At 43.0% G+C, this 27,610-nt stretch overlaps 1 protein-coding gene across 2 annotated transcripts in view; it reads right to left on the reverse strand.

The window, feature by feature from the left end:
* Positions 1–8,696: 8,696 nt before the first annotated feature.
* The window catches only part of XPNPEP1 (X-prolyl aminopeptidase 1), a 130,398-nt gene continuing 111,484 nt past the window's right edge, over positions 8,697–27,610 (reverse strand). For both annotated transcript variants that reach the window (XM_056850576.1, XM_056850577.1), the window contains exons 9-20: positions 25,322–25,532; positions 22,197–22,286; positions 21,897–21,947; positions 20,781–20,839; positions 19,181–19,258; positions 18,475–18,546; positions 15,122–15,182; positions 13,289–13,358; positions 12,440–12,613; positions 11,081–11,157; positions 9,694–9,792; positions 8,697–8,832 (exon numbers count right to left, since the gene is read on the reverse strand). In XM_056850576.1, coding sequence (XP_056706554.1) covers positions 8,704–8,832; positions 9,694–9,792; positions 11,081–11,157; positions 12,440–12,613; positions 13,289–13,358; positions 15,122–15,182; positions 18,475–18,546; positions 19,181–19,258; positions 20,781–20,839; positions 21,897–21,947; positions 22,197–22,286; positions 25,322–25,532 — 1,171 coding nt within the window. In that variant the 3' untranslated portion in view covers positions 8,697–8,703. The remainder of the gene's footprint in view (positions 8,833–9,693; positions 9,793–11,080; positions 11,158–12,439; positions 12,614–13,288; positions 13,359–15,121; positions 15,183–18,474; positions 18,547–19,180; positions 19,259–20,780; positions 20,840–21,896; positions 21,948–22,196; positions 22,287–25,321; positions 25,533–27,610) is intronic.

Here is a 27,610-nt window from a genome sequence, read left to right on the forward strand (position 1 = left end):
CATTTCTGAGTATCACCATCACGTCATGCAGACCTGCCTCCCCATCCCTTTCCTCCACACTCTACCTTCCCCTCCCTGGAATTGCCCTGCCTCTTTAGGGGGCTGCTAGTCTGCTGACCCATCTACTCCTCACCTTCAGTCTCCCTCTTTCTGTATCTTCACCCTCCTGCTTTTCTCCTCTACCTTGCCCATTACTCACTCACTTACTAGTCACCTATTCCTCCCTCTTCATATCACACCACCCCTTCCAGGGCACCCTGTTGCTTCTTTATCCATCGCCTCCTTTTCCTCACTTCTTATCCTCTCTACTATTCTCTTTTTATTTTAGAGCATACCATATATCCCTTTTTGTTTCTCCTTTAAGCCCCCCACCTCCCAGTTCTTTCACTTGCATACCTAGTCACCTGCGTGAGATTCTTATAGTTCTAAGGAAGGAAAGAGAGCACATCACTACTCCCCCTTATAATATTTCTCCCACTCTTATGCTCGGAGCCCCTGCCATCCTGTGTTTTATACACCCCCAGTTATCTGAACATTCCTGTCAAGTCTGCTTGATTCCTGATACCCTGTTCAGCATTTCTCCCCACCCTTCTAGCAAAACTCACCTCCTATTTTTCCCTTTCATTTCTCCTCTGATCCCTTCATCCCCAGGGGGTGTTCCTTGATGGTGTCATTCCCTTCCCTGCTTCCTCTGCCCTTCATATTCCTGTCTTCCCTGTCCCCTGCGTTCCACCAACACTTTTCTGTGGTGCTGATTCTGTGTCCTCAGAAGCTCTCTAGCCCCCACCCTTCAGAAGAAGTCTTCTTTTTGAATCTGTCTCCCCCCTTTTTGTCTTGTACATAAACAAGTTGCGTTGCTCCTGCTTTGCTTCTTGTGCCCCTCTTTCTCCACTGTACTTTGCCTTAGGGGCATCCCTTTCTTTATTTTTTTCCCTTGTCTAACAAAGAGGTGGTGGATGACATACAGCGAAGCCAAGGCTGTAAGTTCTGCATAAAAACTCTGCTGTGGAGAACAACAGCAACCAATTCAGAGTTGCGGCTTCTGATCTCGCCATGGGGAAAACTTGCAGAAAGACCTATGGGTGGAAAAGGTCCAGAAGAGACACCCTATCCAGTAAGAAAAGAACACACAATCTGGTTCTGGCGCATACAGAAATGTAGCGCCCCACAGCGTCCAGGCATGTTGAGTTGCGTTTACTCCAACCCTTTATTCAATGATCATCTCAGACAAGGGCATCTGCAGATATAATTGGTGTGTCTGTGTGTGTGTGTGGGGGGGGTGTCATTCCAAGATCATTCTAGACCTCTTTCTGATTGGTTGGAAGTTTGTATGGGTCAAGGTACTTTTTTTAAGTCCGTATATTTAGGATTCCTGGGCAGCAAGTACATACTCCTGGTCCCACACTTTCTTTCTCTGCAGCTGACCTCAGATGTGAGAGCCTGACAGCCATTTTCTGCATTTCACTGAAAGCAATGCTAGCGGGGGTGACCTGACAATAAAACATTAAAAAAAAAATAGAATTTGGGATATTATAGAAAAAGAGCACAGGGAACAGAAAGACCTGCTCAAAAAAGCTTGTATGCATGGAGTCAATAAAGTGTTGTCGTGTCCCCACCCCCCACCCCCAGTGCATGTTTGCTGTTTGCCATCTCTTACACGCAGGTAGAAACAAACTTTTCCCCCAGCTTCCATATTTGAGGCTAGTATTCCTGCCATGCTGGAGAACAGTATTCATACCATTAAAAAAAAAAAAAAGTAGCATCTTTTAACGTGTTGTAGATTTTGTGCTAATTCAAAATACTCAGATCACAAGTGCAACTTCTTGGGCAAAAACATCTAGCCAATCCTCCTTCAGGGAATCTGACCACAACCTGTTTGCAAGGGGCTCCTTGGCACGCACGGAAGTATTCTTTCAGTCCCCATGAATGCAGTCATCTCTCAGACAAGTGGTTTCCAGTGATTGTTGACTACAATTCCTCCTTCCCACCATGGATACCATCTTCCATTTGTATTTGCTACGTGTCCTTTTCTTTCTCTCTGTCCAGCTTTCCAGCAGACTCAGGGCACATCCTGACATTACGGCATCCCCAGGAATAACCTGGGGATGCCACTACCATTTTAGAGCTAAACACAGGCCATTTAAAAATTTAATGAGACCCGATCCTGATCCCACTGCAACTGTTTCTGCACTTGAAATAGGGTTGCCAACCTCCAGGTATTAGCTGGAGATCTCCTACTATTACAACTGATCTCCAACTGATAGAGATCAGTTCACCTGGAGAAAATGGCCGTTTTGGCAATTGAACTCTTTGGTATTGAAGTCCCTCCCCTCCCCAAACCCCACCCTCTTCAGGCTCTGCCCCAGAAACATCCCGCTGGTGGCGAAGAGGGACCTGGCAACCCTAACTTGAAAAGGTGTTGGGACAGCGGTGGAGGGACCAAATCACCTGGCCCTGCCATTCTGCAGGCCCCATTGGTCCTTCAAGGCCTGTTGTCTCCTGGCAATGGCTCTCCAGAGTCTCAGGCTGAGGTCTTTCACATCACCTATGACCTGATTCTTTCAACTGGAGATGCCAGGGATTGAACCTGGGACTTTCTGCTCTACCACTGAGCCACAGCCCCTTGCCAATAAATAACATAGTATTGTAAGGATTTTCAGATGCTAAGGCCTGCATGTGAGGAAAGGTGGCAATGACTCCAGACTTGCAGAAAGTTGTAGAAAGTTCTGCCTGTGGTATTTGCAAATGCATTTCCACAGATACAGAACCAGAGGAATTTAAACTGAGCCAGGATTGTGTGGCTCTTACAGCTATACAATGAGTAAGGCAATATTCTTCATGGTACCAGTTTATTTAAGTGTACAAGTTCAAATGATAAATTTGCAAAAGCAAAGTTTCGCTCCGAGTCCCCCCTCCCCATTATATCAATATGCATCTGTTGTAATTTGGAAAACTTTTAATGAGACAGAAGAAATGCAAAGTGAATTTTTTGGTCTGCACAGCTTTTGGTGCCTGTGGAAATCCCCAAAGGAAGCAGAGCAGCAAGGAGATAGGGCCTGGTTTTAATTGTTGTATTAAAATACTTCCAAGCTCATACGCAACCATTAAACAGTCAAGTTAATTAAAATGCCAACACTGCTCCTTTCATGCCCTATGAAGGCTCTTATTAGTTTCCTTCTTATTGCGAAGTTATTTCTGTTAGAAGCAAGTTTCACCCCCAGGAGGAAGGAAGGAAGGAAGGAAGGAAGGAAGGAAGGAAGGAAGACTTCTACAAAACTCTTTGCTTGCTTCCCTAAAAACGAGCACCTCCCATTATTTTCTGAGGTATAAAGATGTTGCAATCAATGACACCACAGAGGTGCAAGCAAAACACACTAACACAGAATGCTGCCACTGATCATTCTAGCTCCAGTTTTGTCTTCTTAGTGGTAGTCCAGGGGCCTGGGCAGAGAGAGGTGTTTTCCAGTACCTGCTGAGATCCTTCAACTGGAGATGCCAGACACCGAACATGGGACCTTCTTCATACAAAGCATATGTTCTAACATAGAGCCACTGTACCAAACCTGTAATGCTATTACTAATAGACTAAGATTTTTATCATACCTGTCAATCAATCAATCAAACCTGTAATCCATCTGAATCCCAGTGATAAAAGTGGGTTATAAATGAATTTTTTTTAAAAAAAAAATAAGTAAAATCTGTCCTATCCTATCCTGACAGAAAGGTCATGATGCCTCTTTTATGGAAATGAATCACACTACCTATGGAGAAAAGCAAAAGACACACTGTGTGTGTGTGTGTAAAGTGCCATCAAGTCACAGCCGACTTATGGCGACCCCTTTTTGGGGTTTTCATGGCAAGAGACTAACAGAGGTGGTTAAGAAGGGCCAAATGCTGCCTCCTCCTCCCAGACATGGTTGATCCCATGTCAGGGGCAGGTTTTGCACCACCTCAGTATTGCTGCATCTAATAGCATCCATGTGTATGACAAACAGCAAAAACATTGGGCCACCCACAGAAAAGGCATGGCTCTCTACATAATAAGGAAACTCTCAGGTATGTAGAAAAATTAACTTTGTAAATTAGTGAAACCATTCTGAAGAATACTACAGTATTCTAGAAGGGACAGATTAATAGACACAGCAGCTGAGTGCTAGAGTTGGCGGGGTGGGGATTAGTTTTCTCAAGGACTTTGTAAATTAGTGAAACCAATCTGAAGAGCAGTACAGTGTTCTAGAAGGGACAGATTAATGAACAGCAACTGAGTGCTAGAGTTGGCGGGGTAGGGATTCGTTTTCTCAAGGACCTGAAAGAGAGAGAAATCTCAAGGGGGAGAGTTTGAGTATGAAGATAGGGAATTTCCAAATTCGTAGTGCTCTCTTCCTGCAGTTCCACACAGGTCCTCATTTTTTTCCTCTCTGATTCCACATACTTTACTTTCTTCCATAGAGGTTAATGGAAGTGAATCATGGTGTAGTTGTCCCCCCCCCCCCGCCCCTAAATCATGACTGATTTACTTTGTAATCATCTCCTCTGCACTTGAGGATGCTACTGTTTTCCAAGCCCACTTGTGACTAATGGTCTAGCTCTGCCTGATGAGGTTTCTTCATGCAAAATGAATTCTCCTTAACAGGGCATTTTGCAGATGTTTGTTTTCACATTCCGAACCTGAGTGATGAAATCCAGATAAGCCTCTACCTTGGAAAGCGACAGGTTTAATATTGGTGTAAACCAATATTGGCATTTCTGTTACAGCAGTTATCATTCATTCCTGCTTGAAAATCGGGGGCAATGAAAATAATGCCTCGGAACAAAAATGGGACACGGTCCGACAAGCCAGTCACTCCTAAGCTAGAGGATTCCAGGAACATTTTGTGTGTCTCATCAATGACCGTGAACCTTAGCACATCTATGTTTGAATTGGGTTTGTATAGAAAGACTTGTTCTAGGAGCATTTCATTCTTCATTGCTCATGCAAAGTCCAGCAGATTGGAGCAATACTTGGATTCACAGCCAGCTCCTTAATATAGGCCACACATGGCTACCTGGAATGCTAAAGGTCACCTCCCTTCAGTGAGTATTCCTGCCCACATTCTACTCTATTTGCTTATGAGGTACCAGGTAAGGATGCACACGTTATTATTATTCTGCTTTCACTGGGGCTTTTTCATTATTAAATGTGCTTGTTGTAGTGTATTTATTTTTATTGCCATTGATTTCAATGGAAAGCACATTTCTGGCTGTGATTTTGTTCCCACCAATTGGAATAAAATTCTCAAGTGGTACACAACTCATGACTGAGATCCTTGCTGCTAGGGCTGTGCACCGGTTTCCCCCACCCCAGCATTTTCGAGTTCGAGTTTATTAAATCCAGAAAATTTCAAAAATCCAAAAAAGTCCCCACCCCCCAATACCATAAAGGTACTTTTCAAGGTTTTTTTTTGCTCGGCTTTAGCCAAATGCACACCCCTACTTGCTGCCAAATATCAGTCATATAGGAGAATGTGTCCCTATTTATGACCTTCAAAGTCCTTCATGGTCTAGGACACATAAAGCTAAAGGACCATCTCCTCCTGCATGCCCTTGAGGGCCAATTACAGGATTCAGGCTGTTACCTGCTGTTTGCTCCCCACTTAAGGCTGCCTACCTGGCATTCGCCAGAGCCCATGCCTTTTCCATTGGAGCTTCTGCTTCATGGCGGGTGCCGTGAAGGATCCACAATATGTAATAGAAAAGAGCAAGGGTCCAGGAGCAAAGACTAACAAAATTTCTGGCAGGGTATGAGCTTTCTGAGCCACAACTCACTTCTTCAGATCATGAAATGTGTTTTGTGGGTCATTGCCTAATCTTGGTGTTGTGACTCATGAGCACACACTGATTCAGTTGGTGAAAAGATCCTTGTTGTTCAAAGAGGCCTTTGAACCAGCATGGTATAGAGAGCCAGCATGGTGTAGTGGTTAAGAGCGGTGGACTCTGATCTGGAGAACCAGGTTTGATTCCCCACTCCTCCACATGAGTGGCGGAGGCTAATCTGGAGAACTGGATTTGTTTCCCCACTTCTACACACTAAGCCAGCTGGGTGACCTTGGGCTAGTCACTCTCTCTCAGCCCCACCTACCTCACAGGGTGTCTGTTGTGGGGAAGGGAAGGTGATTGTAAGCCGGTTTTAGTCTCCCTTAAGTGGTAGAGAAAGTCGGCATATAAAAACCAACTATTCTCCTTCTTTGCTTACCAGTGTTGCTTCCTTTCAACCACTTGGTCAATAGATCTCAAACCCAAGGATCGCCATTTAGATTTAAAATGTAACAGTCAAGCCCTCCTTTCCTTCATTGCCACATCCAGACAGCCATCTTTCAAAGTACATGCAGCAAGCTAAGCATGCCCCAAGGAGGTGACTGGATCCCAGCAACCAACCAGTATGATTTCTGCTAGTGCTCTGAAGCACGACATAGTGGTCAGTGTGTCACACTAGGATCTGGGAGGCTCTAGGTTTGAATCTACACTCAGCCACAGTATCTTGCTGGGTGACCTTGGGCCCATCCCACTCTCAGTCTAACCTACCTCACAGGGCTGTTGTGAAAATAAATGAAGAGAATGATGTAAGCCACTTTGGGTCCCCACTGGGGGAAAAAGTAGGGTATGAATGAAATTGAATTAAAATAAATGACCTATGACTGGCAGCTGAAGCACCTCTACAAACTCCTTCCCTTCATAAAAGGGGAAGCCAATTCTACCCCCTTCCCTAAGGTAGGGAATCCCTTTATCATGCCTAGAAAACTGAGGACTGTTTTCACATTAGTTGGATTGCAGGAGAACTCTCTGTTCTAACAAAGGACTTGTAGATGCTCTGGAGTACGTTTGAAGACCCCTAGGATTCCTAAAAACTGTATTACACGACTGTTATTTTTGTTATCCCTAGGCAGTTTTCAGAGTTAATATTATGCTGCCTAAGGAAAAGCTGAGGTCAGCAGCAAAATTTTCACTTACCTAGACAAAATAGCTTTCGCCAGCCCTGCTTGGGTTTTTCGAGCTGGAAAAAAAGGACACTAACCGTAATACTCATACTTCCTAACATGGCAAAATAATTAGAAGTCATATGGTCTGATCCAGGGACAGCAGTAGTAAGTCTAGCACTCCTTACACACATGTTGAAACATTAGCAGGAGGAAATGGGGTGCGGGACTGTGTTCTCTATCCCCATACGGGCAAACGCAGAGTTCGGCAGCAGACAGCTAAGCACAGTCTTTTATTAAGAGGAAAATATATGAAAAAGTCCATTTGGGGACCCTTTTTGGGTAGACAGGCAGACTTGAAATGTTTTAAATAAATAAACCAACAAACTGATGGATGTTGGTAGGTACCCCTTTTCTCCCCCCCCCCCCATTGCTAGCATATGAATTAGAGGATACTACAGACAATATAGGTACATAGCTCTGCTGCTATATGTGAGTGGCCCCTTGCTGGTTTAAACGCTTAGGTTACAGATGTGCTATTCCTGATTTTAATTCTCTTAGGCTCATAGGAAATAGGCTACTACATCCTGTGTAACTTAAAAATTAAGAAGATCTTGCCCCCGTACCCCAACCTTACAGCCAGACTGTACTGAAACCCATGACTTGCTTCAACTACAGAGCTTTGGAAGATTCTTCCCCCTCATCACAGATGTTGCAGGGTAAAACAGAGCAGTAAAGAACAAGAATGTTTATTGGCACTTAGTTATCCTGTTTATTTACTGTAGCAAAGCAAAAACGCGGTTTAGGTTCCACTCACTTCACACATTATCTATCTCTGACACCTGAACACGCCTATTAGGAAATCCACATCCCTGACAGTTTCAAGCACACTGGGAAGGGGGAGGGAGTTTGCTCCAAAACATAATATGGGATTAGGTACATTTCTTATAATACAGTTATTAATCATTGTTTCATGCACAGACTCCCCGGAAGTGATCTATACATTCTGCTGGTCAGTGCTGGTCCACGTATGCAGGGTATGTCGCTCTGTGGTCGGTAGCTCAATATCACAGCTGAACTTGTCAACTGCATCCACTGACAGTCCCTGTGAATATATGAAACTGATCAAGAAGTTCTTGGCTGGGGTGCTGCAGTCACTCGTCATGACCTTACATGCGTGAACTTGCTCTCTGCTCTGTTTCGATTTAAAAGCTGGGAACACAGGAAAGCTGGGCTTCGAAACCTTTTCATACACTATTATTCTGATAAACACTGGTTCTCAGGATATCTGGAGCCAGTACAAATGGGTAATAATGTTCTCCTTACTCCGTGCAAAGTACTGCAGATAACAGTTATCCCAAAGTGTGTTCTCACGCCCCCCCCAAAATCAGTTTTGTCAATTTCAGGGGCTTGAAGATAGCATGGGAAACGAAACCCAGTAAACCTGAATCCAGTGCAAGTTTTGTGCTGTATCTCGCTGACCTCGTCTCTCTATAAAGATGTGGATTTCATCACTCCGATTTTATTACTGTTCACCACCAAGAAAAAGAAATGAGGGAAGAAAAGCCTCCAGAAAACAAGTCTCTCTCGCACGTGCATGGCTTGCTCTCTCCAATCTTTCCTGATCATTACGAAAGTAGCACATTTCCCCAGCATGTTGGCACCACCCAGATAATTGTAAAGTTGAACTATTTCCATGCTTGCAATTTTCTAAAAAAGAATTACTTTTTACAAAGGGAGGATGCTACTGTTAGTGGGTTTTGGAGATTGGTTCTGTTTCCCTAATGAGCCACTGGAGAGCTTCATGTCGTCCTTGACGTTCGAGTTCTGCCCCGGTCACCTCTCTGCATTTTTTGTGGTAGTCATTCACCCAGTTGCACTAGAGGGGGGAAAACAGGAAAGAAAATGTTTACCAGGAACAAAAGAAAGGGTGAGGGATAAGGCATCTTGATCTCCATGAATGGCATTTAGGAGGAAAGGGGCATTTGACATCCCACAGCGGCCTTCTACAAAGATGTCAATGAATGCTAAGTAGATTCCACCGTTCTTGCGGCGTAAAGGCTAGTTGGTCATCAGCTTTTTGCCAAACAGGGTTACCGGCCAAGAATGGTGCTCAACCAAAAATAAAAACAAAAAAACAAACCCCAGGTCACAATATTTAGAGGTTTCATAAATCTTTACCTACACGGAGATCAACATTTTGGAAAAAAAGTATCAGTAATGGTGCTGTTTTACTTCAGCTGCCTATTCGTTGCATCTCAAAAATGGCCCCTAAACAAATTAACAGCTGTTACAGGTGTGTAGATCCTGACAGTCCTTGGCACTAGGAAATGTTACAGGTGTGTAGAATCTGTGCTCCTCAGAAGAATATTTCTCTGACACCCAGTGGCTCTGAATCATCAGAGTTGTCCTTTATCCTTTGAATGAGATGTCTGGAACGTATAAATCCATCACTATGCAAGAACTTAGCAAAAGCCTCAAGATTCCAAGCAAGCATGGTTCCTAAAAGTGTTTGTAAGTTCTCCCATCTCACATTCCATCTCCACTTCCTATTTGGACAACCTTCCTGCCTTTTTTAAAGACACAGGCCTGGCATTAAACAAAAATAGACAGGTATCCATCATTCTGAACTGTTCTGCATGAAAGTGAGTGGAGGGGGGGAAATGAGCATCCTAGATTAGAAAACCTTTGTTCATTCAGACTCACTATCACAAAGTACATTGAAAATCATCTCCCTTACCTCTTTAGGGGTCAGCAAATGAGTGTGTATCATTTTGGTCTGGATCGGAACCAGGGTCAAAGGTTCAAAAGTTAAACTGCCTCTGTTGCTGAAGTTGTACTGTGGAGGAGAAGCAGCCTGGTCAGTGGAAAAAGTGGTGAGCTTCTCTCTACTGATTCCACAGAGAGGGTACGTTTACCAAGATATACAGACAGGTGATCTGTCCTTCACTGTAGCAATTCTCTTTAAGTCAACAGAAAGGAGAAATGTTCTCTGAACATACAACAGAATTTAGAACTGCTCTCCCCACCTTTGTAAGCTTCTCAGCCGCTTAAATCTATGTGACAGAAGGCAAATGAGCAGTTATGAAACACCAGCAACCAAGCAATATTACACCAAATGTAATAGCATATACTCAGTCAACTTTAAGTTTTTGTTCACTTCATGGATAAAATTGTAAGCTCTAGTCCTGTGGCCCCATTAAACAGACTTCAGCAGACAACCAATCCACAAAAGCAGTTTTATTGGGTAGAATCGACAGGTTTCAGAAGCCATATTCAAAAGGACACTAGTAAGGGTCAAAGGCAAGGTACACAGCATATATGGAAGAGCAAAAGGAGATAACCGGTTACCCAGGCAAACCCCCCCCCCCTCCAGGAGGCAGGAAGGAGTACTTGGCGATTCCCACAGTATGGGAATCTATGAAGACTAAACTCGGGGCATAGACTGGCCTTGGACAGAATAGCACAACAGCACCTGGAAGCAGCACAATCGCATTTCCGCATACCATCCTCATGGCCTGCTCCTGACAAAAATATTCACAATAAGGTAAACCTATGTGAAAGATTCCTTCCTGTGTCATATTTCGCAACAGCCAGTCGATAAGAGAGGATAAAGAACATGAAAACATTGCAAAAGGAATACCTTAAATGGCACCCTTCACTTGGTGGAAAGAGAATAAGCAGAAGGAAAGCTTCAGCCTACGTATTAAAAAGGAGGACACGAGGTCCCCTTCAAAGCACAGCATTTTGAACCACCCTGAAGCTGGGAAGCCCATCTCCCAGTTAAGGATTTCAAAGCACAGGTACAGCAGGAGTGTATTTTAAGAAATAATAACAAAATACCTGGTAGTCCGTATCATATTTTATGCCTTGGGAAATACTGTTTAGATGCAACTGAACTACCCCACATACCATTAAGAACTCTCTCATTTACATGGATTAAGTAAAGCAACCCACTTGTCCTAAGTGAGAGACTGTCAAGTCATTTTTTCCAGAGCTGGAAAGCCTCCTAGGTCTGCAGCCAAGAAGTCAGCATTACTGCCATTCTTCTGCTTTTAATGAACTGTTTGAAACACATGGCACTCATAGGCACTGCAAGGTGACACTGCTCTTCAGGAACCACTCACCTTTGTTTTGGCAGGAACAACAATAACCACATTTTCTATTCGGATGCCGAAAGAACCGTCCTCATAATAACCAGGTTCTGTACAGACAGAAAGTCATTAGGAAAGACTTCCAGAGACATTTTGCATGCTGACGTCTAACTCTACTGCTTAACAGCCTGAAGAGTCTGGAGTTCAAAAAGAGGAGGAAACTTCCAGTGGCATCTTCAGGAAATGTTACAAAACCCATTAACTTCAATGGTCTTAGAAGGGTGCCAGCAAATCTGCTTAGGATGGCAATGTTCATATTTTAGTCCAATTCACGTACTCCTTTCATAGAGGAATGAGGCAAGGATTTCAAATTATGGATTATCCCCAGATAAAGCATCTTAAAAGAGATCTGGTATAAAAATCTCAAAATTAGTAAGTATATCTTGGAGGGGGGTATACTTATTTAATTTATGCCCCACTTTTCTCCCCAGTGGGGAGATAATGCAGCTTAAAATGTTCTGCTCTACTTCATTGTATCCTCACAACAACCCTGTGTTAAGTTATGGCTGAGAGTATGTGACTAGCCTGAGGTCACTCAGCAAGCTTCCGTTTCAAAGTGGGGATTTGGGATCTGGATTGCCCAGATCCCAGTCCCATACTCACATGAACACATGAAGCGGCCTTATACTGAATCATACCCTTAGTCCATCAAAGTCAGTATTGTCTACTCAGACCGGCAGCCGCTCTCCAGGGTCTCAGGCGGAGGTCTTTCACATCACCTACTTGCCTAGTCCCTTTAACTGGAGATGCTGGGGATTGAACCTGGGACCTTCTGCATGCCAAGCAGATGCTCTACCACTGAGCCACGGCCCCTCTCACCACTACACTGCTCTCACTCTTAATGCTGTTAAATACTGGCACAGCAGTACTGCCAGACAGCAAGTGCTAAAGGCACTATTTTAATAGTAGGAAGGGCAAGACTAAAATCACATAGTGGACAAGAGATAATGGCTCTGCATGCGTCAGTCAACACTAAGGGCATGCACAACCCCACTCCCAAACCTTCAATATGGGGTTATCTTACAGAATTGTTGTAAGACTATTCGGATAATGTACATGAAGTGCTTTTGAACACTTGTAGGCCCTATACAAATACTATGTATCATTGCTGCTTGGAAATTAAATTTTAATGGAAACTTGAAGTACCATTAGGATTTTCCCCCTCACTTACAAAACACAGGGAGCCAAGAGGAGCATAACGCCTGAGATTCTAACAACAGAAAAGTCAAAGAGACAGAAGGCCATGGCCCAAATGGTCTTGACACTAGTCCGCTTATCTTATTAATACAACTCCCCTTGTCCAACCAGACTCCAGTCAACAGGAATAAATACCATCAGACACAATCATCCCAGCTTCCAGAGGTTCATCGGCAAATGTCTTGTAGCTGATACCACACGGGCCTTCATGAACATTTAGGAATGCACCAACTCCATGTCCTGTGCCATGCAGGTAATCCAAGCCTTGATCCCACAGTGCAGACCGGGCAAAGGAGTCCAGCAGGTGACCTACAAGTCACAGGGAGAAGGCAAGTACAATATATATATCAGGAGCCTTGACAGAAAGCCCTCTTATCTTATTGCACCACATCAAGACTGTGAATGAGAAAGAGACCAACCCTGAAGTCCTAAACAGAGTTACACTCTTCTAAAGCTATGTAATTCTGTTTGGGAGTTGCACTTTGCTTTGTTACAGGTTATAAAAGGGACTACAGTGATCCTGGCAGATTAAAACTAAAATCCCTAGTTCATTACTATCCCAAGGTCCCTCTTTTCTCTCTCTTTCATATACTCAAACATTAGCTACATTGCTCATACATTATAGAGTATTGGGGGTTTAAGACAGGGTATTCTTAAGAGTTTCTCATTCACATTATAGAGCCTAGTAGCCATGATTCCTTTCCTCTGGCTCTCCTCCTTCTTCAATCAACTGTCCACAGATGATCCCAGAGAATTTCTGTGTTGAGAGGAAGTTTTCTTACTCCTTTGTGTGGTGCTAGTGGAAGAAGCTTTCGCATACACCTTGCAAAGAGAAGAAATCTGACTTGCAGAATAGTCAAGAACCAACACCCAAAGATTTCTGCCCAGCGGTGATTGCCAGTGGACTGGGAGGAAAGTGGAGAGGTGAGGCTGTGACAGCATTACTTTCTGGACAACTGTATCAGATGATGAGGAGTAACCAACCTTTAGTTCCATTGGGGAATATGGCTGCACTGACAGCAATGTGACCCTTCAACACATAAGTGAAACATTCCTGCAAGGAAAACAGAAAACTGTTAATAAAACAGGGCAGAGATGAGTACTGATAATATGTAGCAGGATTTAGACTCTACCACAAACCAACTTTAACATTGTTGTCTTTTATTGAAATATTTGAATCCTGCCTTAGACATAAGCCAACTTCTAAATGTTCTGTTAAGCTGATATTGAATTCTGGGCTACTGAATTGTGTCACATTATTTGGATTTTCAGCCTGTTTGAGCGGTATGGGCAAGCAGTGCATCAGCCCATCTCCCTGAGGATAAAGAGCAACTTTTAGCAAGGTCTGAGGCTTGTGCATTCAGCCTGCAATTGGAATGTATCTTAGATACTTCTGTTGGACACATTACACGTTTCCAGATCTTCTGCGTCCCATCAAGGAGAAAGATGGTGCAGCTGTCACATCTATGCAGCATTAGATAGCTTTGTTCGCCAATAAATGAGAAGATAAACAGAAATTGATTTGTCTCTTAACACTCACTATCAAAAAGGGCAATGGATGGAAATTGCATAGGGAAAGAGAGAGCTTAAGAAAAAGGGACCTTTTCTTTTTAAAAGCTGGTTTTTTTTCTTGCCAAAAAATAGGATGAGAAAGGCCTTTTTAAAAAATAGTTTCTTTGAGTTGCATTTTCAGTTCAGAATTTCAGACAACTTCTGACTGAATTGATCATCAAAGGAATATTTGGGGAAAAATTAAAAATTGATATCAGTTTCTCTGAGATCTTTTAGTCTAGGCAGATCAAAATTTAGAGGGGAATAACTACAGAGCTACTTTGCCAGAAATAACAGGCATGAATTATTCTGTGATAGTCTGGAAGACACTGCGGTAAGGAACACTCCTGCCAGACATCATGCGATCACAGACTTGTTGATTCTACCACAGCATAACCATACCAGTCAGACGCCAGTACAGCCACTGAAACCAGAAGGCTGGCGTCAGCACAGGGCAGCCCCAGCATGCATTTCCAGACTCCCTATGAAGGAATAAAAGGCCAAGCCTGGAAAAAGGAAACCAGTGAACCAGGCAGCTGCAGCAGGTTGAACTGGGGAGAAGGAAGACCAGGGAGCAGCCGCATTGGCTGAGCCAGCCTGCTGTTTCCCCAGAGACTTGAAGACAGCCGCCAACCTATTGCTGTTCCAAGGAGATGCAGGCACCTCTTTCTCATGCGGCTGGCATTAGTAACAATGAGGCAGACAGGGAGAGGTAATCAAAACAGCCTTGGTTCATGGACGGGCTGCACTCCTTATGACCAATTTGGCCAGGGATGGGGAGCAGCTGCATTGATGTGTGGCAGCCAAAATAAAAAGGGGTCTCAGGGCAGCTTTAAAAGAGAAACAGACAACGTCATGGGCAGTCCATTTGATCGGAGGCACGGGCGCAAACTCAGAAGGAAGATGTCACAAACAGAGATAAAGAAAAAAAATAAAGTGAGGTCAAAAGGCCATGAAATGTAAGAGGTACAGGGTGTGACATTCCTATATAAAACTCAGTACGTATAAAATTATAGTAACCATTTAAAAGCAGTAGCTAGTGATAACGTAGATGAATAGTTCTGGTGCTCAAGGGCATATAGCCATAATGCTCGCTGTAGATTTTAAGAGGAACGCAGTGTCAGTGGGGGTACCCAATCCCAGTCGGTCCCACCTAATAAGTGAGATCTGCAAAAAGGCTTGCGTATTGCAATTATTTCAAAAGCTGCCTTCTGCAAGGCAACAACAGTATGCCCAGTTAGCAAAGAACCCAGAATTCTTGCATACCTTTTCATAAGCTGTTGGGGTGCCAAAATGCATAGTCCTTGTCACATCCGTAGTTCCATCCCTTCCAGAAAAGAGAGCAAAAACATTAACAAGAAAAGTCAGAAATATCAAAAGGGGAAAAGAAAATTTAGTACTATAGCTATTCCTAACAACATAAGCCTCATGAAAGCAGGAAATGACTTAATGAATTTGTGTTACGGAATGAATAAAAAACAATTAAATGCTCATTGCTGGTCTTGCAGTAGTTGCAAAATCTGCAGTATTCGCAACATCTGCTGAAGTGCTGAGCATCTGTTGTGATATTGTGCATCAGTTCCTCTTCCATAGCAAAAAGGTGGGATAACAAAAATAGTGACATATTAATAATATTTCTGCTAATATTCATGTTTTTGGAAGTCTCAAAAGCTTGACTCTGATTCTACACTGGACCTGCTTAAGTAAGTGCACATTCTAGTAAATCATTAGAGGCTGCAAGACCACTGAAGTGGGAACCAAAACCTGTAACTGCAGTTCAGAGGGAAAACCTCTATTCCATTCTGCATCCCTGTGGCTTTTTCGTACACAGATGTCCCTGGCTCCTCCTGCTCTCTGCAGGTGGAACATTCCAGTCTGGATGACCATCTGCAATTTGTTGTTTCAGAGGAAAGTGTGATGGATAGTGCTCGATAACCTTCAGCTCTCTGCTCACTCAGTGGCTATGCAAGGTCAGGTCTTTGTACTGGGCCCAGTGTATTGGGACCTCATATTTCAGAAAAGATAAAATACTTCGGTACTAAGAATGAATTTCAAGAGAATGAGAAAAAGAGAATAAGAAAGCTTCCTCTATGTTAAGCCAACCAAAACTAGGGAAATCAATTCCATTGGTCTAACAAAACCAGAGCTTTGTGAATTCTTCAATGCTGTGCAAGCTACACAGAACTTAGCCCAAGAACTGCAAAGAGAATTCTGAAATCAAGCCACCAAGATAAGCTTGGTGAAGTCGCAGAAGCCAGAGGATGGACAAGCATTATTCAGTGAGAAGGGAACTTCAGTTCTCCTGCATAATCCCCATTCCACCTCCACTAACCAGAACAGACTAAATGAATGATTTTTACAGGGCACAAAATTAAGCTTTTCTCCAAGCAGAATTTTTTTTAACCACTGCAATGTATAGACCATTTTAACCAGCTAAATCTGCTTTACCTATTTTTATCTCCTTTTGAGAACATCACTTAGCCCATCTAGTTTGCACGCCACTTGCTTTGCAACTCTTTAAGAGCCTGCTATGATTTCTGTCGAGATAACAGGTGAGGTTTTATGAACCAGGAAACCTTTTTGAACTCTATAGTAAAACAGGTCAGGCTACTTTTATTCAAACATTCAAATGAACTACAAGATATCTGGAGATCTCCACAGTTACTTCATGCTTCTGAAAAAAAATAATCATGAAGAGACGAGGATCTGTCGGAAGTTCTCCATATGCTCCGCTCACTCAGAATGGACCCAAGCAAGAGCATGAGAACTTCCCAGGTGGTTTATGCCCAAAGTCCTTCCCATAAAAAAGCTCCAGTACAGGACGTCAAATGCACCAGAATTAATTTTGTAGCGTCGCCTGATTCAGCCTTGCTGTCCCTCCCATAGTTGGGACAATGTCATGGATGCCTAACTCATTTCATTCAATTGGCTGCTTCTCATTGTGACATAGAGGGAGACGATAATTAGACTGTCTGGGAAGAAGGTTCTCTTTGTAAAAGCCTTATCAAAGAATGTTCACATAGTTCCTGTTCAGAGGCCCATTACAAATGTTGGCTAAAAGAAACACCAAACTTTAAAGAGAGGGTTTTCTCTCAAAGGGTAGATCGGGTCTGCTACGTGTCCCCAACGGAACAAAGGGCTTTTAATCTACCTATAATCGTTCATTTAAACAAATGAACAGTAGGCAATCCCCCCCCCTCCAAAGTTAATATAGCTATACAAACTTCAGGGATTGAGACAACTTCGAAAAACTCGACAGCTAGTAAAGCTAAGAATCAGGTAAGCAGGTCAATTCAGATAAGCCTCAAATTTTACTGGAGTACCAAGAAGAGAATTTAGAGCAAAATCTAACTCTATTAAGTAAACAGGACTGCTACGAATTTTAGTGGAAATAGATTTAATCTAGAAGTCTCTTATAATTTCCTTGATGTAGAGCAGTGTTTCCCAATGTGGGCAGTACCACCCACTGGGGGGCGGTGGGATTACCTAGGGGGGCATTAAGAGGCAAGAGGGCAGCAGGGGGACACTAAAGGTAGGCCCCTTCAATTGTGTTGTTCACTAATTTACGATAGATCAAGCTATGGCACCATGCTGGCAAATTTAGTGGAAACTATCAGAATTTTTTTCTAGACTTTGAAGAGCTGGTACCACTGGATCAAGTTTATCAGTTTTGTTGAATAAATTTCAACTAAAAAGTTTTAATTTGTTTTTTAACAGATGTGCAATTAATTGTTACTGTTTTGAAATTTTACTGTTATTATCCTCTTTAGTGAGTCATGCAAACCCCTATTTTGAATAATGCTTTTTACAGGGTAGGTTAGGGGATGCTGGGGTTGAGTTTGTGGAACCAAGGGGGCAGTGGCCCGAAACGTTTGGGAACCACTGATCTAGAGGATGCCAGATGACTTCCACAAGTTCAAGGGATGCTACTTGTTAAGGATAGTACCAGGTCAGCAAATGATGTCATTCTATTGACCCAACCAGGAAAAATCATCGCTATACTCTAACAACCCCTTAATGTGTTGTCAGTAAGCAGGGTTATAATGTTCACTGAGGGGAAGATGGTCTTGGCTGTGGCAGGACTTTCTTCAGTTCCTGCTGTACCCTCACTGTGAAGTACCTACTAACCACTAACTAACAAGGAGACTGACCCCCACCCAACAGTCAAGTCAAATGTTCTCATCACCAGTAAGTAAAAAAAGACACTGAATGTAAAATAAAGACAATTACCTTGAGGGAAACAATATCATGACTGGTCATTCAGGACCAAACCAGATGTGTTCTGGAGGTGTGTGTGTGAAGCTCCCCTTCATTGTTCAGGTATGTAGGGGACCTATTTGGATCAGGATGATGCGAGAGGGGATTTAAGCCCTTCCTCTTACACACACCATTTTTCTGACCTGAAACAGCCCTGGGAAGATGCTACTTGTTCCACTGGGTACTCCATAAATGAAATTCCCAGTACACATCTATTTTTGCCCTAACAGACTTGTTTTTTTCCATGCCTGGAACATATCCAAAGTTATTAGCGTGTTTCACCATACCTAATCCGTATGTGAGAAGGGGGATGAATTTACCTTGTTTGCTGACTTAAGTTGCAAAAGTGATCTGCCACTTACTTGTACTGGGCGCCAGAATCCAGGAGGTAGATCTCATTCATGGATAAAGTCCTATTTGTCTCAGGAGTTGGCCTATTGCATGAAATAAAAATGTTACCATCTCAAAATATGACCACCTTTTCATTCAAACTGACAAGTGAAAACAGACATCATTGCAAGTTAGTTCTTAAATTATGGAATTAAATGAAATACTATATCTGAGCATGCGTCTTTAGTAATTTCCATGAACTAGATCAACACAACAGTCCAATTACATCAGGATCATGCGCCTGAGGACAGCTTAAGACAAGTGCTTACCACATTGGTGTCGGTGGAATTTTGTACAGCATTACAATTTTTTGTGGATGGAACCCCACTTGTTCAATAAAAAACAAAGCATGAGCAGAACCTATTACCCATATATCTATCTACTGATCAGGTAACCCATTTGCTGCAAATCCAAGAAGGCAGATTGAAGTACTGAATAACTCATTTACTGAAGAGGGCCATTTGAAGCTCTACTAAGACTTAAACTGCAAGGAACCATTTGGTATCTGTGAGAATAACCCCCACCCACTATCCCCCCTGGATCCTGTTGCATCCAAGCAAGTGGCTCACAGGAATGATTTTTCCTAATTTAATCTAAGCAGCAAAGGCAGCATGATACTGAATCTTGAAGCCCTTCTGACCATGGTGTATTGAAACCCAAGGATTTTATCACTCTTACTTGTAGTGTATGATAGCACCATTTGGGCCTGTACTCGAAATGGTAGCAAAGCTCAAGTCAACAAAGTCCTCCTGCTGGCTGCAAGAAAGAGAGATTTCATGAACAAAAACCACAAAGAACAACCACAGATGTCTGCAAGCACTCTAACTCTTGCTTGAGGCCAGGCTGGACTTTCCTCCCATTCCCAACCAAGGATGCTGGATCCCAGTTGGTGAGAGGTTTAAACTTGCACAACAAAGATGCATCCTGTCCCTGGATGTTTAAAGGCTGAGGCTATGGAGCTCATCATCTTTTGCTGCTGTTATTCAACATAGGTTCAATCACAAATAAAACCTCATTCATGATTTAACACGGTAAGGCTGCCAACCTGATGTCTATTACTAATAACTACATGGACAAGACTCCTGGGCTAGCACTTACACACCCTTGTTCTGTCCAAGAACTCAGGAATGATCTGGAATCAGAGGTTGGACTATGAAACATACATTGGGCTTCTTTCATCTAGCAGGCCTGAGATTTTACTTATTACATTTTTATCCCATCTTTCCTCCAAAGAGAGGTAGACATACATAGTTCCCAAATTCACATATTTATTTATCTTCACAATCTGTGAAGCGTGCAAAGCAGAGAGAGGCAGAGAGAGGCGCAGAGAGGCAGAGGAAGAGAGAGAGAGAGGCTGGCCCAAGATCACTCAAATGGCTAAGTTTTTATTTGAACCTGTTTTTATTTGGGTTGCCTTAGCTAAGTCCAACAGGCAATGAGAACATGATAAAAAAAACCCCTGTGCCTAAGCAGAACTAGGGATGTGACTGTTTAACAGATAAGTAGAGGCAGGCAAATTAAATGAGAAGAAGACAAGACACTTCGCAAAAAAGGGTTTGCTTCCCTTTGAAGCATGTGCCACTTCAGACAAGGCCCTTCTTTCTGTAGCCTCTTGAGGAAACAAATCCAAACAATTTCCCAAAACTCTGTATAAAAGTAAAAATCCTACAAAGGATGGATGTAGATGGTCAACTTAAAAACTGTGCTTTAACACATGCACAAACTTGCTTTGTTGCCAAGCTTGTCCATGTCACAGGTAGCTGGAGTTCTGAACTGGGGTTCTCTGTCAGAGAAGTGAGGCAGGAGAAAAGCACTAGCTTGGCAAAAATCCACCTGGGGTGCCCTCCCTTAGGACTGTCAGTATGACTATAGCAAGACTAAATGGGGATCTGTGGTGAACCCAGTCCCTTGGAGTGGCCAGCCAAAGTGGAAGAGGAGGTAATCTTCCCTTGTTATGTTTAGGAAGGCATGTAAGGCAGTCTTGTTCCAGATAGCATTTGGTGGAGGGTGAATTTTTTTCAACAGACTTGCCTGTGAATTTGCTGGTTTTAAGTCTGGATGCTTTCCAATTGGTAAAATGTGCTTTTTTTTTAACTTTAATTGTTTTAAACTCTAATTGGATTATTATTTATGACTTTGCAACCTGGTTGCTGCATCACTGCTGCCTTCAGTACAAAGAGACCGGGCAGGAAAGGACTGTTTTAAATAAATAAAAACACGTCAAGTTCATAGACATTTTTGAACATTCAGTCAGTTTTCAGAATAGGATTGTTCTTACCTACGGAACTCTTCTGCTTTGTCTGCAGCTAATATTTCAGTAATGTTGCCTTTGGAAACCTAACATACAAGGTTGCATGAAGTTAGCAAGTGAACAACAACAGAAGTACAGGAAAATATACTTTACAAACTCTTTCCCAGTCAGGCTTTGTTTTCTTCCCCAGTCTCTAGCTTCCCTATTTCAGGCACTGCTCATTCCCATCAGTCCATGCTATACTGAGACATCCCCATCAGGGCCAACTGATTTGTGTGGATCATGACACCAGCAGGGGTGGAAATAACAGCTCTTCCTTTTCTCAGTTAATTGGCAATATTCCTTGAGCTTCAGTTGTATCTATAGGTTTTCTAAGTGATAAACCTAGGGCTGTTTATGGACCCCAGAAGCTACCACAGAACTGCCTATGTCACAAGGCTGAAAATGTACAGGGAGTTTGCTGGGTACGTGAGGGTTTCTTCCTGTAATAGACACTCTCTATACTTGCAGGAATAACAGGAAGTCAGAATGACTCCTACCTTCCCACCAAATCCCAAAACAGCCCCAGCCAAGGGTGCCAGAAGAAATATTACGGCAGAAGGAAACATGTAATAATGTGGGAGAAGCAAGAAAATTGTGTTGGTTGAGGCTAAGCAAGCCCAATGCACTCAGCCCCAGCAACTTAGCTCTTCTGGTCCCTTTACCCATCATCTCCAGTGAGCTGCTGATCCAGAAGAGTCTTAGGTCCTCTGCTGAGGACTGGCCACTTCCTTTACTCAGGCCCAATGATGGGATTGGGCAATGGCTGAAGGCAAGGGAGAGAGAGGGAGGAGCGCTAGCAAAGAGCTGAGGACAAGGCATCAAGCACCTTGCTCTCCCCGCTGTCACTCTTTTGGGGGCCCCCACTTGCTCAAGTTATCTTTAATGAGGAACAGCATCCATCATCCTTCCCTATCAAGAAGGAAACCTGAGCCATGCCCACGAATTCCTCCCTGAAAAGGCTAACCGCAAACATCTCTCCTTTTTTCTCCTCCAACCCTGAGAGAGTAATTCATGGCAAATAGAAAAACTCATATTCATGCAAGTTTTTATTACACACTACCTCCCACTCCCTTTTAAAAACAAAGTCATATAAAATTATACCTCCTTCTCCAGCCAGTTAAACAGTTCGCACAGTGCAACAGCATCCTTGATCTGTTATTAAAATAAGGGGGAACAGAGTCACAGAACAGATTTAGAAACATACATTTGGGGGACTTGAAAACTACACCCCAACCATTTCAAGCTGGAGCAGAAAAATAGTGAATGAATTTCTATTCCCAATTCCAAAAATTCTCCTTCTCCACCAGCAAAAGTCTGGTGGGAGCTCATCTGCAGAGATTAATGATATTCAGAACCTGCAGCTGTGGCTGCAGAAGACATACATTGTACTAAGTCACTCACATGAGCTCTCCTCATGCCTTCAGCCTCTGATGCATTCTTCACAGCTTTTGCAAGGCAGATGGGAGTGTAGGGGGTGAGGTAGCGGTGATCCTGAAGCAGAAAAGAAACTATGTCAGGGAAGGCCTGACAACTTTGTCGGCTCATAGGTCCCTAACCATTCAAATGAAGCAGGTTAGCTACATTTTCAGATGTTTCTGGGCCTTCTAGATTGCAAACACAAGTTCCACAAATGTAAAGTCCACAGTCACATGGCTTACTCATCCCTCAATTACACTGGCTTGTCCCATTTGTATCTTTATTTTCCTTCAAGAAGTGCAGAACAGACTACTTGTGGTCAACTACTGGCTGGGACACAGAAAGTCTTTTTCTAGATCGCCCAAAGAGTTTCATGAACCTGAGTTTCCTAACATCGAAATCCAACACCAGCGGCTGCACCACACTGAGTCTGACAAAGGCTTCCGCAGCCTGAAACATCAGGGATCCTTGAAAATCCTGCTAATGTCACTACTACTGTCAAGAAAACTAGCTAGAAAAACAGATTCATCTACTATTGGCTGCCTAAACAGCTAGCCTAACAGGGACATTCTTAGTTATAAAAAGCTCACACAGACTTCGTGTGGTGCTAGAACATATGAGGCACCTGAACCAAAACCTAAGATAAGAGAGGAGAATGAGAAAGGAACCAAAAACTGTGTATGTTTAACACTTCACATGCAAAGTAAGTCATGCTATCTCTAGAAAAGGCTTTAGATTCACAGTAATAGGCAGTGATGGTAAGCTGAACTGGGGTTCTCTGTCTTACACTTACACTCTGTCTTACACAACATACACAAATGTAGAAAAAAGTTTAAAGGAAAGGATTAGATTTCCTACAGAGCCCAACCCAAGGGAAGGAACTGTTAATGCAAGGAAGCTTTCATGCAGATTGAAGTCCTATAGTAGGCAAGCAGTATCAAACATGCTGTATCCACTCCCCACCTATATACATTCAACTCAGTGTGGCTATAGAAATACAAACTGTTTGTACACAGTTATCTAAAGAAGTGAGCTGTGGCTCACGAAAGCTCATACCCTACCAGAAAATATTTTTGTTAGTCTTTAAGGTGCTACTGGGCTCTTGCCCTTTTCTACTACTGCAGACAGACTAACACGGCTACCCACTGTGTTTGTACACAAACACTGTCCCTATGGTTGGGACCATGTTTTCCAAGTGCTGCCAGTCACAGGGCCAGAGCCCACATATGCCTGGCAGATATGTAGGCCCACAAAGCTGTGAAAATGTGTAAGTGGGAGGACAGGACCAGCATGCTTGATTGTGGGTGGGGCCATGCTCCCTTTCTATGTGTGTACCCTGTCATGGGAATGGGGCTCTGGCAGGATGCACTGCCAACGTGGAGAAGGGGGAAGAGGAGGAAAAGAAAGAGGGAGGGGAGGAGGAGAAGAAGAGTTGGTTTTTATATGCCGACTTTCTCTACCACTTAAGGAAGAATCAAACCGGCTTACAATCACCTTCCCCTCCCCACAACAGACACCCTGTGAGGGAGGTGGGGCTGAGAGAGCTATGGCTAACCCAAGGTCACCCAGCTGGCTTCGTGTGTAGGAGTGGGGAAACAAATCCAGTTCAGTAGATTAGTCTCTGCTGCTCATGTGGAGGAGTGGGAAATCAAACCCGATTCTCCAGATCAGAGTACACCACTCCAAACCACTGCTCTTAACTACTATACCACGCTGGCTCCTAGAACACCTAGGAAATTGTTATCACAAGGTGGAAAGTTTAAGAAAACACTGGCTTTCATGGAACTCTTCTGGCATCATAACCTTATCAGCAGAGGAACCACTATGCATCGATCACATAATCTCTGTGCACTGCAGAGAATATGGGAGAGAGGAGATGATGGTCCTGGCCAGGCTTCATCACTGCTCTGCATTAGCTGAGAATTCACTAGGACACACTCAATGTTCAGCGGAACTGGCAGTGCTGGAAAGCTGTCCTCCCTGTAAGGAACTCGATTGGGAAGCTTCAAAAGGAACTCTGTGCTTATCTGAAACACATTTTGGAAACAACTGCCCTAATAAATAAGTCTCATTTTGCCCCAGTGCCAAAGTGCAGCCTTAGATCGCAAATCAGCCTTTTAGTGCCATCTTTTAGTGTCACCAGTCTCATGAGCCAGGGGGTACAACATCTCCAACGGCACCGAAACAGGTTCCAAAGCACTTTCTGGAAAGCAGATTCTCTGATCATTTTCACAAAACACACATAGGTTTCACATCATAGAATCATAGAGTTGGAAGGGATCACCAGGGTCATCTAGTCCAACCCCCTGCACAATGCAGGAAATTCACACCTACCCTCCCACTCACCCCCAGTGACCCATACTCCATGCCCAGAAGATGGTCAAGATGCCCTCCCTCTCATCATCTGCTTAAGGTCATAGAATCAGCATTGCTGACAGATGACCATCTAACCTCTTCTTAAAAACCTCCAGGGAAGGAGAGCTTACCACCTCCTGAGGAAGCCTGTTCTACTGAGGAACCACTTTGTTAGAAAATTCTTCCTAATGTCTAGACGGAAACTCTTTTGATTTAATTTCAACCCGTTGGTTCTGGTCCGACCTTCTGGGGCAACAGAAAACAACTTGGCCCCATCCTCTATATGACAGCCCTTCAAGTAATTGAAGATGTTTATCATATCACATGACAGATGCAGGAAATGCAAAAAGCCTCACATGGGAAAACAATAAACTCCAGGGTGTATTGTGGTCCAAACAAGGCTGCTGCATCAAGAATTAAGCCTCTTATTTTTCTGCAGTAGGAAATTCTTCAGCCCAACCCACCACAAGAAGTTTTTGCTGCAGGCACCAATTTACTCAAATTCCTGCCTTATTTTAATCTGACAATCTTTAGGACAAATTGTTTTAATGAGTTTGCTACTTCCTGCCGCTTGAGCTATCATAAACAACTCCCTGAGAGCTTGGCTGGGGCTTCAAGGCCCCTTTTCCCAGCAACGGACGAGGCCTGAACAGTACCACACTAAAGGAAACCTGGCAGCATTCAGCCCAAGTGGCCATGCCCCTGGGCAGAGCTGAGCGAGGGAAAAGATCACTGCCCAGCCAAGGCATACAAACCTTGGGGATGGCCTGGGTCAGAGCATAGCTGGCTTTATCGCTGAGCCAAATTTTCTCATGAGGGGAGAGGGTCTCACAGATGGACTTCAGTACTGTCAGGATGGATTCATATGGCAGAAGCTGAATGCAAAATTCGGCATCCTGAATAGAATCCAGCGACAGATGCTCTCTCACAGCTGGGTCAGCCATGCGCTCACCATCAATAAATAACCTGAGGGAAAGAAGGAAAACAAGGATGAAGTTGGACCAATTCTCCAGCCCTTCTCTGTGTAAAATAAGTAACAAGTCTGCAGCCCTCAGCGCAAGTTCACATCAGCTGGTGTCTCAGCTTTGACTCAAAGGTCTTCTCTTACAGATGAAAAAAGTATCTTGCTGGGACTTAGAAACAAGAGGTGGCAGCTCTCTCCATATGGTCAGACTCCAAGGTTCTTTTCTTTTTAATTTGATAACTGCACACATCGTATAAGGGAGACATATGTAAACCGGTTTTACAACTACAGTCAATCTTACCAGATGTTTGAGTAATTGGTAATATAGTATACAAGTTATATACATGCCTGGTTTGATTTAAACTGTTTGTATATGTATATATTTATGTAAATGTGTGCTGGTGTTACATGGGTTTTAATTGACCACTGATGAAGGCCAAATAGGCCGAAACGCATCTGGCATGTGGTTAGAGACATCAACCTCAGGAAATGCCATTGTGCTATTTTAACATTTTTAAATATTTTTAATCTGGACATAGCGCTTCCAATAAATTATATTTTATTAATTTTATATATATATATACCTTGGGTGCCCAGTTTCTGTTTTCTAGGCTGGGTTTTATTCCCCTCTTTTTTCTTCCCCCACAAAAAGGATACCAAAAAAGCATTTGACCAACACACAGTTGCTTTAACATCTGAAAACTGCTAACTAAACAATTCAGCCTAGTCTCCTGCAGATTCTCCATTTCAGCATCCAGAGACACCAGGACTATACTTAACCAACGCTTGAAAGCAAGCTGTTACATTTAAATCAACTCTGATAAGACCAGGACATTGCAGAAGAAGCAACTGCAGAAGAAGAAACAATACAATTAAAAACTCCAACTTTCTATGTTAAAGTAGCAGGGTGTTTTTAAGGGTTCATGTCACCTTTTTTAGTGCTTCAGCATGACATATTTACATTAATCCATCCTGTAGCAAGATAGACTCCCATTACCTGGTACAAAACTATAATGGTAGCATGAAAAAACTGAAACAGAAGGGTAACTCTGTTGTGTCAGCACCCCCCTTCTGTTTCTAATTGAAACAATTAGAAATGAGAACTGGAAATTGTTGCAGAGAATAAACCAAGAAGCACAAGAATGGGGGGGGGGAGAGAACCCCCACACAAATCCCTAGAAATGGCCCTAATCTTGATGCTTTAATGCAGCAGCAAAAAAGGCTTTTCACCAACTCAGCCTAGCCCATAAGAAGCCCCCATACCTAGATATAGCTGATTTGGCCACCTCGATCCATGCCAAATTAACATCCAGACTAGACTACTGTAATGCACACTACATAAGTATTAACATGGCATATTAAGCCCTGCAAAAATTACCTAATAGGATCCTTCTTAAAGTAAGCTATACACAGCAGTATAGACCACAGTATAGATATAATTTATCCAAGCAAGTTTGTGAACCATTTGTTACACCAAATAGAGGGATCTCCTTTTATTGGGGGAAATCAGCTAGAAGATTGATAGAGCATTGTTAGAGGTTGGTGTGGGTATCCTTGAACTAAATTTGAGGCATCAGTGGAAAAGGTTCCCAATAAAGAAGCTTTTATAAATGTTAAGGGTTTTATTACAAATGGTCAACTATTTATACACAAAGGTATGAGAGGGTGGACACAAGAATTAGAGGTTCCCAGCAGATCGGTAAATATACTTTCCCCTGGGAACCTCTAACTCTTGTGTCCACCCTCTCATACCTTTGTTTTCCTAGCTCTGTCTGTATCGAGATTTGTATGTTTTTCTATTTGGTGTAACAAATGGTTCACAAACTTGCTTGGATAAATTATATCTATACTGCTGTGTATAGCTTACTTTAAGGAGGATCCTATTAGGTAATTTTTGCAGGGCTTAATATGCCATGTTAATACGTATGATATGATTCAGTTCTATCTTTTAGATTTCTGGTTGGTTCAAGACTTCTCAATCCTAATGCATTATTGAATGTCTCATCTTGTTGACTGCATTAACTCACTCTGTGTAATCTGCCTTGAGTCCCTGTGAGAAAGACGGACTATAAACAACATA

The sequence above is a fragment of the Euleptes europaea genome, chromosome 5 (genome assembly GCF_029931775.1).
Source record: "Euleptes europaea isolate rEulEur1 chromosome 5, rEulEur1.hap1, whole genome shotgun sequence".
In the NCBI taxonomy this organism is placed as follows: Eukaryota; Metazoa; Chordata; class Lepidosauria; order Squamata; family Sphaerodactylidae; genus Euleptes; species Euleptes europaea.